The sequence below is a fragment of the Nerophis ophidion genome, linkage group LG05, assembly GCF_033978795.1.
Source record: "Nerophis ophidion isolate RoL-2023_Sa linkage group LG05, RoL_Noph_v1.0, whole genome shotgun sequence".
NCBI lineage: Eukaryota > Metazoa > Chordata > Actinopteri > Syngnathiformes > Syngnathidae > Nerophis > Nerophis ophidion.
Window position 1 is genome coordinate 76,398,135 of NC_084615.1, and position 17,025 is coordinate 76,415,159.

At 41.4% G+C, this 17,025-nt stretch overlaps 1 protein-coding gene across 3 annotated transcripts in view; it reads left to right on the top strand.

Moving 5' to 3' along the window:
* Positions 1 to 17,025, top strand: part of nlgn3a (neuroligin 3a) — a 743,972-nt gene that overhangs the window by 136,525 nt on the left and 590,422 nt on the right. For 2 of the 3 annotated variants that reach the window (XM_061901991.1, XM_061901993.1), the window contains 2 exons: positions 12,439 to 13,135; positions 13,995 to 14,054. In XM_061901991.1, the coding sequence (XP_061757975.1) occupies positions 12,931 to 13,135; positions 13,995 to 14,054 (265 nt within the window). In that variant the 5' untranslated portion in view covers positions 12,439 to 12,930. Of the gene's footprint in view, positions 1 to 12,438; positions 13,136 to 13,994; positions 14,055 to 17,025 lie in introns of those variants that run through there. The other variant, XM_061901994.1, reaches the window with a different exon arrangement.

The window sequence follows — 17,025 nt, forward strand, 5'->3', positions numbered from 1 at the left end:
TGATGGAAGGAGGTTTTGGCTCAAAATCTCACGATATGTGGCCCCATTCATTCTTTCCTTAAAGGGGAACATTATCACAATTTCAAAAGGGTTAAAAACAATAAAAATCAGTTCCCAGTGGCTTGTTGTATTTTTTGAAGTTTTTTTCAAAATTTTACCGGTCCCGGAATATCCCTAAATAAAGCTTTGAAGTGCCTTATTTTCGCAATCTTCGAAACCACCCGTCCATTTCCCTGTGACGTCTCACAGTGCTGCCAATACAAACAACATGGCGGTTACCACAGCAAGATATAGCGACATTAGCTCGGATTCAGACTCGGATTTCAGCGGCTTAAGCGATTCAACAGATTACGCATGTATTGAAACAAATGGTCGGAGTATGGAGGCAGATAGCGAAAACAAAATTGAAGAAGAAATCGAAGCTATTGAGCGAATAGCTATTGACGCTATTCGGCCATAGCGTTGGTGTACCTAATGAAGTGGCCCATAGCATGGCTGCCTTATTAGCATCGCCGGTAAAATGTGCGGACCAAACGATCAGGACTTTCGCATCTTGTGACACTGGAGCAACTTAAATCCGTCGATTGGTAAGTGTTTGTTTCGGATTAAATGTGGGTATCTAGTTTCAAATGTACATACAGCTAGCGTAAATAGCATGTTAGCATCGATTAGCTGGCAGTCATGCCGTGACCAAATATGTCTGATTAGCACATCAGTCAACATCATCAACAAAACTCATCTTTGTGATTTCGTTGACTTAATGGTTGCAAATGCATCTGCAGGTTATCCATACATCTCTGGGCCATGTCTGTCTTAGCATCGCCGGTAAAATATGCAGAAACTCTGGCACATTCAATGGGGGTCTGGCGGAAGATTTCTTGCCAGTGGTGAACCTTGAATCCCTCCCTGTTAGTGTTGTTACACCCTCCGACAACACACCGACGAGGCATGATGTCTCCAAGGTTCCAAAAAATAGTCGAAAAAACGGAAAATAACAGAGCTGAGACCCGGTGTTTGTAATGTGAAAATGAAAATGGCGGGTGTGTTACCTCGGTGACGTCACGTTCTGACGTCATCGCTAAAATACCGATAAACAGAAAGGCGTTTAATTTGCCAAAATTCACCCATTTAGAGTTCGGAAATCGGTTAAAAAATACATGGTCTTTTTTCTGCAACATCAAGGTATATATTGACGCTTGCATAGGTTTGGTGATAATGTTCCCCTTTAAGAAACCCCGCCCGGACAGCCCTGCAAAAGAGGACGTACGGTCAGTCTATTTTATTCCACCGTACATGAACATGCATTCAAAAGGGTCTATGTCCCACTCTCCCTTGTGGAGGGGGTCCGGTCCGATCCGGTGGCCATGTACTGCTTGCCTGTGTATCGGCTGGGGACATCTCTGCGATGCTGATCCGCCTCCGCTTGGGATGGTTTCCTGCTGGCTCCGCTGTGAACGGGACTCTCGCTGCTGTGTTGGATCCGCTTTGGACTGGACTCTCGCGACTGTGTTGGATCCATTATGGATTGAACTTTCACAGTATCATGTTAGACCCGCTCGACATCCATTGCTTTCCTCCTCTCCAAGGTTCTCATAGTCATCATTGTCACCGACGTCCCACTGGGTGTGAGTTTTTCCTTGCCCTTATGTGGGCCTACCGAGGATGTCGTGGTGGTTTGTGCAGCCCTTTGAGACACTAGTGATTTAGGGCTATATAAGTAAACATTGATTGATTGATTGATTGAGAAAGTTCCAAATGCACTGACGGAAATTGTGATTAAAGCTCATGTCCCGCATAACAACGAAGGTGCTCTTGACCAAAGTACTCCAAATACTCCCATATCAGTGTATCTCCACAATTTGCTAGCAGGGCCCAAATTTTGCCTCTATATTTCCATGGCAACAAAAAAGGGGACCTAAACTAAAAAAAAAAAAAAAAAACATGAAAAGGAATTGGACCCACTGAAAGCAAACATGTCCTTTTGGGATATGAGATTTTGGGAGCAGGGTGCTTAACGGGGTGCAGACAGTGGAGTACCGTCTTGCATTAAGGACTAATAACCTCCCCTAGAATCAGCACAACACCCCCCCCCTACCTGCATCAATCGCCCCCAGTCGTATTTATTACGGGCAGCAAGGCCGCGGTGATGAGACGATCAATATTTCTGGGATGATGAGGGAGTGCTCGTACAATCTTTCTGGTTCCCTCTGTTCCTCCCTTGGCGAGGCTTCAGCAGGTGGAGATCAAAGCCGAGAGGACCTCTGAGATGCTGTTGGACTTGAGACTGATGGAATACTCTATGCTGTGTGTCCTCTAATCACACGCTCCATCATGCCGTCCTACGTCCTTGCTGTGTCCTGGTTTTTAAAAGTTTGACCGAATGCTTTTTTTATCACCACCAGAGGGTTTCCCCATTTTGCTTTTGATGTTGAAATTGAATATAGAGACTGTGTCGATAGGAACTGTACGATTTGTAAACATCCACCGTAAAACGGACTAAGGTTAAACTTACAGTACATCGATTTTACATGATAGTTTTACAAGATATTCACCATGTAGTTTTTTTTGGAGGAGTCCCAGTATGGCAGGGGTCCCAGGGGGCCGCATTTTGTTAAAAAATTAAGCGGGGGCCGGGCTGTGTGTGTGTGTGTGTATATATATATATATATATATATATATAGCCTCACAATACGAAGGTCCTGAGTAGTCCTGGGGTCAATCGCGGGCTCGGGATCTTTCTGTGTGGAGTTTGCATGTTCTCCCCGTGACTGCGTGGGTTCCCTCCGGGTACTCCAGCTTCCTCCCACTTCCAAAGACATGCACCTGTGGATAGGTTGATTGGCAACACTAAATTGGCCCTAGTGTGTGAATGTTGTCTGTCTATCTGTGTTGGCCCTGCGATGAAGTGGTGACTTGTCCAGGGTTTACGCCGCCTTCCGCCCAGTTGTAGCTGAGATAGGCACCAGCGACCCCAAAGGGAATAAGTGTTAGAAAATGAAAGGATTGATATATATATATATATATATATATATATATATATATATATATATATATATATATATATATATATTTATATATATATGTCTTGATTAGATTATCCAGAGAATAGTGCTCGATACCGTGGTAGAGCGCAATATGTAGGTGTGGGAAAAATCACAAGACTACTTCATCTCTACAGAACTGTTTCATGAGGGGTTCCCTCAATCATCAGGAGATCTCCTGATGATTGAGGGAACCCCTCATGAAACAGTTCTGTAGAGATGAAGTAGTCTTGTGATTTTTCCCACACCTACATATATATATATATATATATATATATATATATATATATATGTATGTATATACACTTCAACTGTGACATACAGAATATGACAAAAATAATCCAGGAATTTTAAAGAATTTATTTGTAAATCATGGTGGAAAATAAGTATTTGGTCAACCATTCAAATCTCTCACTGATGGAAGGAAGTTTTGGCTCAAAATCTCACGATACATGGCCCCATTCATTCTTTCCTTAACACGGATCAATCGTCCTGTCCCCTTAGTAGAAAAAAAGGCCCCAAAGCATGATGTTTCCACCCCCATGCTTTACTGTAGGTGTGGTGTTCTTGGGATGCAACTCAGTATTCTTCTTCCTCCAAACACGACGAGTTGAGTTTATACCAAAAAGTTCTATTTTGGTTTCATCTGACCACATGACATTCTCCCAAACCTCTGCTGTATCATCCATGTATCCATTTTGGTATAAACTCAACTCGTCGTGTTTGGAGGAAGAAGAATACTGAGTTGCATCCCAAGAACACCACACCTACTGTGAAGCATGGGGGTGGAAACATCATGCTTTGGGGTTGTTTTTCTGCTAAGGGGACAGGACGACTGATCCGTATTAAGGAAAGAATGAATGGGGTCATGTATCGTGAGATTTTGAGCCAAAACCTCCTTCCATCAGTGAGAACTTTTCCACCATAATTTACAAATAAATTCTTTAAAATTCCTACAATGTGAATTCCTGGATTTTTTTTTCACATTCTGTCCCTCACGGTTGAAGTGTACCTATGATGAAAATTACAGACCTCTGTCATCATTTTAAGTGGGAGAACTTGCACAATCGGTGGCTGACTAAATACTTTTTTTGCCCCACTGTATCGCCCAGCCCTACAGTCAACCGACATAAGCATAAATAGCAAACCCATATTGCCATTTCCTATGAAGCCAAGAGAAAGTTGCCTTGTCAGTCCGCAGCTAAAGTCGCTTCACCACAAAATAAAATCGCGCTGCTTTGCCATCACTTTTCTCTGCTATGGCCTTGAGCTGCCATAGTTAGCCACAGCCATGAGGAGAGCTATAACATCCATTCTCACCGTTAAACCCTTCCTCCGGGATCCTCCTCCCGTGACGGACGCCCAACTAACAAAGCCACTTCAATCATCTGGACCTGACCTAGCCGCAAAAAAAAAAAAATTGCATCACAGACGCCACCATTAGTGGCTCTGATCCCTCATCCCATCTGGAAAACACAGCCGCGAGAAATCATCCATCTCCAGTAAGGCATGTTTTTTTTTCCCCCCCCCCTGCACTGAGGAGGATGTTGCAGCTGCCTCCTCACAGGCAAGCAGTTAACACAGTGCAGCAGGTGCAGCCGGTCACTGCCTCACACATCCTCACTTCAAATTTGCTGATGATGTGCCGCAGCTGGGGTAGACTCTTTCGAAATAACTGCAATGGAGTCTATTAGCTTTCTTCAAACAAGCGATGTATGCACACCCTTTGCTGCAATGCCGAGATGTTCTCCTATCCATGGGTATATATGCCGAGGCTGTGCACAGCATCCCTCCCCCACCGGTTCTCACTTTGGCGGAAGTAATCAGATAATCTCTCAGTGAAATAGCAGCTTGGACGGCTGAGCTAGCAGGGGTTCCGGAAAAGGAAACTCTATCCTGATGTACTGCGCAAAAAGAGGATGGATCTACCCCAAACAGTATTGCCTGTTTTCTGCATTCCCAATTTCTGGTTTACATGTTTGCCAATACCGGTGCAAAATTAATCTTTTTGAAATGGTGTTGTAGAACAATAATAATAAAAACATAAACAAAAGCTTTTTATTTTTACTGAATTTTGTAATTCAAATACTTCAATATTATGAGGGGGAAAAAAACACACACAAAAAAAAAATCCATAACAAATTGTCATAATTATCGCAGCAAAAGGAGCAGCAATACTAAACATAGACATTGTGCTACAAATCCACTTATTGAGTGTTAAACTTGAGCATTGCTAGTGGCATGTTAAGGTTGGCAATAACATTTAAAAAAAGAATCTCAGACTTTGTGTGTCTCTGTCAGCACACTACATTACATTACCAGACCAGGCGTCCCCAAATATCATGACTCGGGGGGCCACAACGCGTGAAAATAATTTGGCCTGTGTGTGTGTGTGTGTGTGTGTGTGTATATAAATGTATATATACATGCCTATATATGTAAATATGTATGTATATATATATGTATTTATACATGTGTGTATATATGTACATAAATATGTATGTATATATGTATATATATATATATATATATATATATATATATATATATATATGTGTGTGTGTGTGTGTATATAAATGTATATATACATGCCTATATATGTAAATATGTATGTATATATATATGTATTTATACATGTGTGTATATATGTACATAAATATGTATGTATATATGTATATATATATATATATATATATATATATATATATATATATATATATATATATATATATATATATATGTGTGTGTGTGTGTGTATATAAATGTATATATACATGCCTATATATGTAAATATGTATGTATATATATATGTATTTATACATGTGTGTATATATGTACATAAATATGTATGTATATATGTATATATATATATATATATATATATATATATATATATGTGTGTGTGTGTGTGTGTATATAAATGTATATATACATGCCCGATTGTAGCTGAGATAGGCGCCAGCGCCCCCCGCGACCCCAAAAGGGAATAAGCAGTAGAAAATGGATGGATGGATGGATATATATATATATATATATGTGTGTGTATATGTATATATATGTATATAAATACTTTTTTATTATTATCATTATTTTATATATATATATATATATATATATATATATATATACTATTTTTTTATTTATTTATATATACATTTTTTTTATTTATATAGCCAAAGGGGGCGCATTTCATTTTCTTACACACACTTGTTATTTCCTATGTTGACCAGAGGGGGAGCCCTTTTAAAACCGACACATAGTCAATTTAAAACATATTTTTGGGACCACCTTAATTTTGATGGATTTCACTATTGGGGGTGCAAATGAGTCTTTGTCAACTAGATGCAATGAGACCATGATTTCAGTCCTAACTTGTTCACCGGTCTTTATATGGAAGTTACTTTTCCTTTTCCGTGTCTCAAGAAGGGTAGAAATACAAGAAAACACACACACGCACACGCACTATTGACAACAACAAAAACAAACATGTCATGTCACTGGGGATTTGAGGAAAAAAAAAAAAACACCACGTTTGAGGCGTCCACACTGGAGATTAACTCCAATTAACGACATTTTAAAAACTGAATGAAGCATTTGATAAACTGTATGTAATATAAAATCTATATTATAAATGAATAATTATAAGGTAATACAATTGCAACATTGAAAGAATAGTAGTAATAATATTGGATAATTAACACATCTGCGGTCAGCTTCAAGGTTTCTCATTGTATCCTATTGGGTTGAGTTTTTCCTTGCCCTGTTGTGGGATCTGAGCCAAGGATGTTGTTGTGGCTTGTGCAGCCCTTTTGATACACTTGTAATTAAGACCTATTGGTTGATTGAATTAGAATATAAGACAACACAATAAATAATACAAATACATAGGAGTTTAACATGATCTGTATTCGGGCTCCAGTACTCTGGAATGCCCTACCGGTAACAGTTCGAGATGCTACCTCAGTAGAAGCATTTAAGTCTCACCTTAAAACTCATCTGTATACTCTAGCCTTTAAATAGACCTCCTTTTTAGACCAGTTGATTTGCCGCTTCTTTTCTTTCTCCTATGTCCCCCCCTCCCTTGTGGAGGGGGTCCGGTCCGATGACCATGGATGAAGTACTGGCTGTCCAGAGTCTAGACCCAGGATGGACCGCTCGCCTGTATCGATTGGGGACATCTCTACACTGCTGATCCGCCTCCACTTGAGATGGTTTCCTGTGGACGGGACTCTCGCTGCTGTCTTGGATCCGCTTTGGACTGAACTCTCGCGGCTGTGTTGGAGCCACTATGGATTGAACTTTCACAGTATCATGTTAGACCCGCTCGACATCCATTGCTTTCGGTCCCCTAGAGGGGGGGGGGGGTTGCCCACATCTGAGGTCCTCTCCAAGGTTTCTCATAGTCAGCATTGTCACTGGCGTCCCACTGGATCTGAATTCTCCCTGCCCACTGGGTGTGAGTTTTCCTTGCCCTTTTGTGGGTTCTTCCGAGGATGTTGTAGTCGTAATGATTTGTGCAGTCCTTTGAGACATTTGTGATTTGGGGCTATATAAATAAACATTGATTGATTGATTGATTGATTAAGCCTGATTACAATTATGTGTCTTTGGCCCTTTTTGTAGGTGTTTCAACGTAAACTGTGTGGGAAAAACTGGGTTACCTCTTGCTGTTGGTAGATGCTCTTTATGTTGATTTGAATAATATGAAGGGAAATACAGTCTTCAAGCTTCCTCCATAGGTACTTTAGTGAGATGCACTGTAACTTTTCTGGTATAATCCTTTATCAACACTTGGCCCCTAGCTGTGCTTGCCTCTTAATCCACAGATTGGATACGAGGGTGGGGGGGGGGAGGCTGCTTTTATGTATTTTTAGTTAGTAGGTGCTCTGTGTTAGGAGTTTTTTTTTTTTTTTTTTAAGCGTAATAGTTCCTCATGTGCATGTCTTTTACGTAGATAGGCTCATCTGGAGCGTCCATAATATATATATGGATCCACGCTCCAGCCACACGGCCTGCAGCTGGCCAATCGAGCCTCAAAGACTGCTGAAGCATTCTAAATCACCTGAAAACCATCTCTGGAAAGCGATATCCTCTCTTAAATGTTGGCTTTTCTTTTTAGAGCAAATGTTGCGGGATGACGGGGCTGGCTTTAAGCTGCAGAAATTGAAAATTGATCAGGCGGTGTGCAGGTAGGCGTTATCCCGGGCACCACTACTTCATTCACCCTGGGAATTGATTGTATACAGCAGTGCTTTTCAACCGCTGCGCCGCGGCGCACAGGTGTGCCGCGAGATACAGTCTAGTGTGCCGTGGGAGATGATGTAATTTCACCTATTTGGGTTAAAAAAAAAATCCTTTTTTTATCCGTATATAAAGTGCCGTTGTTGAGTGTCGGAGCTGCCCGGAGCTCGGCAGAGTAACCGTGTAATACTCTTCCATATCAGTAGGTGGCAGCAGGTAGCTATTTGGTCATTTTTTTCGGGGGCGGGGGTTGCCCACATATGCGATCCTCTCCAAGGTTTCCCATAGTCATCATTGTCACTGTCACCGACGTTCCAATGGGGTGAGTTTTCCTTGCCCTTATGTGGGCTCTACCGATGATGTTGTGGTTTGTGCAGCCCTTTGAGACACTGGTGATTTAGGGCTATAGAAATAAACGTTTGATTGATTTATAAATAAATGTCATATTTAATGCTTAGACCAAAAATAAACATAAGGCGAGTGCCCCTAAAAAGGCATTGAAGCTTAGGGATGGCTGTGGAAAACAAACCTAAAATTGAACTGGCTGCAAAGTAAACAAAAACAGAACGCTGGACGACAGCAAAGACTTACTGCGGAGCAAAGACGGCGTCCACGATGTACATCCGAACATGACATGACAATCAACGATGTCCCCACAAAGAAGGATAAAAACAACGAAAATATTGTTGATGGCAAAAAAAAAAAAAAGTAGATGCGGGAAATATCGCTCAAAGGAGGACATGAAACTGCTACTGGAATATACCAAAAAAAGAGAAATAGCCACCAAAATAGGAGCGCGAGACAAGAATTGAAACACTACACACAGGGAATCTGGGTATTATCTTCGACCCAACTCTCACATATTAAAAGCGTTACTAAAACGGCCTTCTTTCATCGCCGTAATATCGCTAAAATTCGCTCCATTTTGTCCACTAAAGACGCCGAGATCATTATCCATGCGTTTGTTACGCCTCGTCTCGATTACTGTAACGTATTATTTTCGGGTCTCCCCATGTCTAGCATTAAAAGATTACAGTTGATACAAAATGCGGCTGCTAGACTTTTGACAAGAACAGGAAAGTTTGATCACATTACGCCTGTACTGGCTCACCTGCAATGGCTTCCTGTGCACTTAAGATGTGACTTTAAGGTTTTACTACTTACGTATAAAATACTACACGGTCTAGCTCCAGCCTATCTTGCCGATTGTATTGTACCATATGTCCCGGCAAGAAATCTGCGTTCAAAGGACTCCGGCTTATTAGTGATTCCCAAAGCCCAAAAAAAGTCTGCGGGCTATAGAGAGTTTTCATTTCGGGCTCCAGTACTCTGGAAAGCCCTCCCGGTAAAAGTTCGAGATGCCACCTCAGTAGAAGCACCTTAAAACTCATTTGTATACTCTAGCCTTTAAATAGACTCCCATTTTAGACCAGTTGATCTGCCGTTTCTTTTCTTTTTCTCCTATGTCCCACTCTCCCTTGTGGAGGGGGTCCGGTCCGATCCGGTGGCCATGTATTGCTCGCCTGTGTATCGGCTGGGGACATCTCTGCGCTGCTGATCCGCCTCCGCTTGGGATGGTTTCCTTCTGGCTCCGCTGTGAACGGGACTCTCGCTGCTGTGTCGGATCCGCTTTGAACTGGACTCTCGCGACTGTGTTGGATCCATTATGGATTGAACTTTCACAGTATCATGTTAGACCCGCTCGACATCCATTGCTTTCCTCCTCTCCAAGGTTCTCATAGTCATCATTGTCACTGATGTCCCACTGGGTGTGAGTTTTCCTTGCCCTTATGTGGGCCTACCGAGGATGTCGTAGTGGTTTGTGCAGCCCTTTGAGACACTAGTGATTTAGGGCTATATAAGTAAACATTGATTGATTGATTGAAACAGCAAAAAAATCAAAATAAGTCATGACGTGATGTGACAGGTCGTGACACCAACTTTGAGACAAGAGCTATATTATGGTTTGAATTCATATCCAACAATTGCGACAACGCCTTTTGTACTGTAAACTGAGTTTCGTTTTTTTAAGAATTTACGTTGGTGGTGGGCCTCTGGATTTTTTCAATGCCTTGGCTCAAAAAAGGTTGAAAAACACTTATTTACATAACTGTCACAGGAAGAAGCCTCACTGCCTAGCTACTGTACATCCTCCTCCATGTTCTACGAGACCAGGGGGAGTCAGACTCTAAATTGTTCATATCTACACCAAAGGGAGACGTAGAAATTGCGACTTTGCATGAAGCAGAGCATGAATTCTTCATCACTTGACTATGTTCCCGCGGATGCAATTTTTCCTTCTACAAACCCCGTTCCCATATGAGTTGGGAAATTGTGTTAGATGTAAATATAAACAGAATACAATGATTTGCAAATCATTTTCAACCCATATTCAGTTGAATATGCTACAAAGACAACATATTTGATGTTCAAACTGATAAACATTTTTTTTTTTTGCAAATCATTAACTTTAGAATTTGATGCCAGCAACACGTGACAAATAATTTGGTAAAGGTGGCAATTTATACTGATAAAGTTGAGGAATGCTCATCCAACACTTATTTGGAACATCCCACAGGTGTGCAGGCTAATTGGGAACAGGTGGGTGCCATGATTGGGTATAAAAGCAGCTTCCCAAAAAATGCTAAGTCTTTCACAAGAAAGGATGGGGCGAGGTACACCCCTTTGTCCACAACTGCGTGAGCAAATAGTCAAAAAGTTCAAGAACAACGTTTCTCAAAATGCAATTGCAAGAAATTTAGGGATTTCAACATCTATGGTCCATAATTTCATCAAAAGGTTTATAGAATCTGGAGAAATCACTCCATGTAAGCGGCATGGCCGGAAACCAACATTGAAAGATTGTGACCTTTGATCCCTCAGATGGCACTGTATCAAAAACCGACATCAGTCTCTAAAGGATATCACCACATTGGCTGAGGAACACTTCAGAAAACCACTGTCACTAAAAACAGTTCGTCGCTACATCTGTAATTGCACATTAGAGCACTACTATGCAAAGCGAAAGCCATTTATCAACAACATCCAGAAACGCCGCCGGCTTCTTTGGGCCCGAGATCATCTAAGATGGACTGATCCACAGTTGAAAAGTGTTCTGTGGTCTGACGAGTCCACATTTCAAATTGTTTTTGGAAATATTCGACATTGTGTTATCCGGACCAAAGGGGAAGCGAACCATCCAGACTGTTTTCGACGCAAAGTTAAGAAGCCAGCATCTGTGATGGTATGGGGGTGCATTAGTGCCCAAGGCATGGGTAACTTACACATCTGTGAAGGTACCATTAATGCTGAAAGGTACATACAGGTTTTGGAACAACATATGCTGCCATCTAAGCAACGTCTTTTTCATGAGCGTTGTCTTGCTTATTTCAGCAAGACAACGCCAAGCCACATTCAGCACGTGTTACAACAGCCTGGCTTTGTTAAAAAAAAGAGTGCGGGTACTTTCCTGACCCGCCTGCAGTCCAGACCTGTCTCCCATCGAAAATGTGTGGCGCATTATGAAGCGTAAAATACGACAGCGGAGACACCGGACTGTTGAACGACTGAAGCTCTACATAAAACAAGAATGGGAAAGAATTCCACTTTCAAAGCTTCAACAATTAGTTTCCTCAGTTCCCAAACATTTATTGAGTGTTGTTAAAAGAAAAGGTGATGTAACACAGTGGTGAACATGCCCTTTCCCAACTACTTTGGCACATGTTGCAGCTATGAAATTCTAAGTTAAATAACAGTTTATGAGTTTGAACATCAAATATGTTGTCTTTGTAGTGCATTCAATTGAATATGGGTTGAAAAGGATTTGCAAATCATTGTATTCTGTTTATATTTACATCTAACGCAATTTCCCAACGTATATGGAAACGGGGTTTGTAATTAAAGTTTGTTCTTGGGAGCGGAGGGGATATATACCTCTTGATGATAGCAGGGTTATTAAACAGAAATCCGACAGAAGTTAATTGCGACATCTAAGTGACTTGATTGTTTGGAAGAACTATTGCTATGTGGGCTCTTTTAAGTCAGGACTCAAAGGGACTGCAGCAGTCAATAAATATGACTGACTTAAAGCAGAAGGACGCACACTGGTGGGCTGTCAGGGAGCTGTCATTAATTCTCCTGTCTTCTTCTTTTGTAGCACCGGATAGAAGCTCTGACAAGCGAGGAGAGAGCGGCCAACAAGGACCTCTCTGAGGAGGAGCTGCAGAACTGTTTCTCATCATCTCCAAGCCATTCGGGTCCAGTATACCAGCTGATGATCAATCTACCCGCGGTTGGACGTCACCTATAAGCCAAGGCGCAGGAAAGTGTATTTGCTGAGCGGGTGCTCTGGCTCGCATGTTGCACTCGCTCGCAAGGACCATGTGGTGTTTGCCGAGGAGAAGCGGTACCCCCCTCGCAGAACTGGCACGGAGCCCAGAGTTGCCCCGATTTCATCGCGTCCTTGTGGGTGTTGACTTTCTGCTGGTGCCTCGCGGTGGTGAGAGGCCAAAGCTACCACCCCACTGTGAACACGCAGTATGGCAAACTCCGAGGGGTGAGGGTGCCCCTGCCCAGTGAGATCCTGGGACCGGTGGACCAGTATTTGGGGGTCCCGTACGCCGCTTCCCCGGTGGGGGAAAAACGCTTCATGCCTCCCGAGCCTCCGTCCTCCTGGTCAGGGATCAAGAACGCCACCCACTTTGCTCCAGTCTGCCCCCAAAATATACACAACGCCGTGCCAGAGATCATGATGCCAATATGGTTCACCTACAACCTGGATATAGTTACCACCTACATACAGGATCAACACGAGGATTGTCTTTATCTGAACATCTACGTTCCGACAGAGGATGGTGAGTTTGTCCAACGACAGAACCGAGACACTTCTCCCTCTCTCTGTCTCTTCTTACTTTACTTCTTTTTTTGTCTTTTGCGCGAAGCATGACCTGTTGTCTGGCGCATGCTGAGTCCGTGTCAATCATCCCAACCTGCCATGTTTAGTCTTTTCCATCAACTCTCCCCTTCCATGCCACTGGTAGAGGTTCCTCTTTTGATGACAAAAATGTCGTTTTGCAGTGACAAAAACAGTTTTAATGAAAGAAGGGGGAAATTGGTTATGCACTTTCCTAGCCTCACTGTCTTGACTGTCTCCGGGATATTAGAGATTAGTGATCTGTAGCTTGCCTCGTGAGTGAATGATTTTATTTTTAGGGTTGGTGAAATGTTCTGTCTGGTACATGAGAGGCCTGTGGCATCAGCCTGACCTATGTAAGACCCTTTACTCTCCTCTTCAAATGGAGATTTTGTGCTAGGAAAAAAACAACTAAAGGATTAGGATTTTATTATAAAGCCACTATTTGGGCACAATCTTACTGGGGAAATGATTGAAATTTCCCAATGACTTCAATTCATTAAAGCATATGCGTAACGGGTCTTAAATAGAAGTGCATGTGAATATGGGCTTCCTGTGTCCCAGGATGCAGCAAATTCATTCCACCATTTTGGAATATTTCTGCAAAAAAACCCAAAAAAACCACCCTCAGTTACTTTCTCAACAGGTCCTCTGTTGTTCTTGTTGATGACTGGGTGGGAGGGAAGCCGGGGTGACAATGGGAAGTCTGACCCAAGTTTGAGTTGTTGCATGTCACCTGCGATATCTTTTCCAGAGCTCTCTGTTATTTTGTAGTTTTTTTTTCCCCATTCATTTTACAGTCAAAAGAATATCCAAGGAATGTGCCAGGAAACCCAACAAGAAAATGTGTAGAAAAGGAGGTATGTAAACCAAACAAAACAAAAAAAAAAAAGCTCATGGAATGAAATGGAAGAGAAGGGGGGCGGTATGTCCTACCAAAGCCGCCAATACCAGAGCCATTCAAGTCCCAAGTCAAAGTGTTAATGGGACCCGGATCATTCTTGACATGAGTGTGAGAGATGAGCGAGTGCTTGTGCTGCCTTGCAAGAGGAAGATGTGCATGGATTGGATTGCCGATCCTTTTGGACTTTCCCTGTTCTTAGTTTTTGCGCTTACTGTTTTACCTTGTTACCATGGTTTTGCATTTGTTCCACCTGCTATGCTTTTTGACACACCTAGTGTAATTGTTTGCTTTAGTATTTATCCCTACTTTTACCTTTTGTTCAGTCTGGATACTTAGTTTTCCACATGCAACAATCACGTTGGTATATCTTGTATGTCTTTACGAAAAGCTAAGGTGAGACTTAGCACTAGTAAAGACATACAAGATATACCAAAGTGATTGTTGCATGAGGCAAACAAAAGATCCAGCCTGAACAAAGTGCAAAAGCAGGCATAAATACTAAAGCAAACAATTACCATAGGTGTGCGTCAAAAAGCATAGCAGGTAGAACAAAAGCGAAACCATGGTAACAAGCTAAAACAGGAAGTGCAAAAACTAACTACAGGAAGAGTCCAAAACGATCGGCAAAACACAAAAGGACTCAAAAACCAAAACAATATATGATCCGGGTGGCGGATCATAACAGTACCCCCCTCTTTAGGGAAGAGTCCAAAACGATCGGCAAAACACAAAAAGGACTCAAAAACCAAAACAATATATGATCCCGGTGGCGGATCATAACAGGAGCTTGTCAAGTTTCAGTACATTTGATTGTCTGTATGTTAATTTTGGTATTCATTTTAATATTGATTTAATCACTAAATCATAAAAAATGGTGTGGTTGTGCAAACATAGGTCATTAAATCTGGACCTGTTAAAGTACCAGTAAAGTGGAAGAACAAGTTGCCTCTATATTGAAGCTAGTATCATATATATCTGATTTATGACACCAAAAGTCTTCCAAAGTTTGCGAATAAATAGATATGATTTTGTGAGATAATGAGGATGCCAGTCAAGTGATCGCGTGACATGGCAGGAGTAGCCAATGATCCCTTTCCCCGTCAACAACAATGCTAATCAAGGAAACTTTGTGAGAGCCAACAATGATTAGTTTGGGAAAAATTATGATCAAAGACCTTATATTTTTGAGCCTGAACATACAGAGGATGAGCAATACATTTTAGAAGCCGACTGTTACCCAGATACAGCTTTATCGTGACGCTATAGTCATACTTCCAGCATGACTAATCTGAGAATATGGTCAGAGTGCAGAAGCGTTGCTACGGTGATGTAGAATCTACGGGAAAAACGGAAAATGTTCGGAGCAGAATATTCGAAATGGCTGACTGAATACGTGGCATTTTGTGACGTTTTAGAAACAAATCTAGAATTTACTTTTAGCACGTTTGAGATGAAACGCAATCAACAATAGCAGCGTTTGATAGCATTAGCTCATTGATATCAATGCGCCGCAAAAAATAGTCCGTCTGCGTTGATGCTTATAATAACAATATCACTCATATTTGGTACATTTTCAGGTCATGACATGTAGATAGAGATTTGTTGGCGGTTTCCTTAAGTTTTTAGAGCGAGTATAATGAGCGTAAAACAGGACCCCGGATCAATTGTTAGCTATTTATTTACGATTTTGAATGCACACAAAAAGCCAAGCATATGTGTTCTTGTCTTACACAAGGATAGTGAATGATAAACAGCACGTATCGTTCTAATTTTTCCATACTTCCAGCATGACTAATCTGAGAATATGGTCAGAGTGCAGAAGCGTTGCTACGGTGATGTAGAATCTACGGAAAATACGGAAAGTGTTCGGAGCAGAATATTCGAAATGGCTGACTGAATACGTGGCATTTTGTGACGTTTTAGACACAAATCTAGAATATACTTTTAGCACGTTTGAGATGAAACGCAATCAACAATAGCAGCGTTTGATAGCATTAGCTCATTGATATCAATGCGCCGCAAATAATAGTCCGTCTGCGTTGATGCTTATAATAATATCACTCATATTTGGTACATTTTCAGGTCATGACATGTAGATAGAGATGTGTTGGCGGTTTCCTTAAGTTTTTAGAGCGAGTATAATGAGCGTAAAACAGGACCCCGGATCAATTGTTAGCTATTTATTTACGATTTTGAATGCACACAAAAAGCCAAGCATATGTGTTCTTGTCTTACACAAGGATAGTGAATGATAAACAGCACGTATCGTTCTAATTTTTCCATACTTCCAGCATGACTAATCTGAGAATATGGTCAGAGTGCAGAAGCGTTGCTACGGTGATGTAGAATCTACGGAAAATACGGAAAGTGTTCGGAGCAGAATATTCGAAATGGCTGACTGAATTCGTGGCATTTTGTGACGTTTTAGAAACAAATCTAGAATTTACTTTTAGCACGTTTGAGATGAAATGCAATCAACAATGGCAGCGTTTGATAGCATTAGCTCATTGATATCAATGCGCCGCAAAAAATAGTCTGTCTGCGTTGATGCTTATAATAACAATATCACTCATATTTGGTACATTTTCAGGTCATGCCACTTAGATAGAGATTTGTTGGCGGTTTCCTTAAGTTTTAGAGCGAGTATAATGAGCGTAAAACAGGACCCCGGATCAATTGTTAGCTATTTATTTACGATTTTGAATGCACACAAAAAGCCAAGCATATGTGTTCTTGTCTTACACAAGGATAGTGAATGATAAACAGCACGTATCGTTCTAATTTTTCCATACTTCCAGCATGACTAATCTGAGAATATGGTCAGAGTGCAGAAGCGTTGCTACGGTGATGTAGAATCTACGGAAAATACGGAAAGTGTTCGGAGCAGAATATTCGAAATGGCTGACTGAATTCGTGGCATTTTGTGA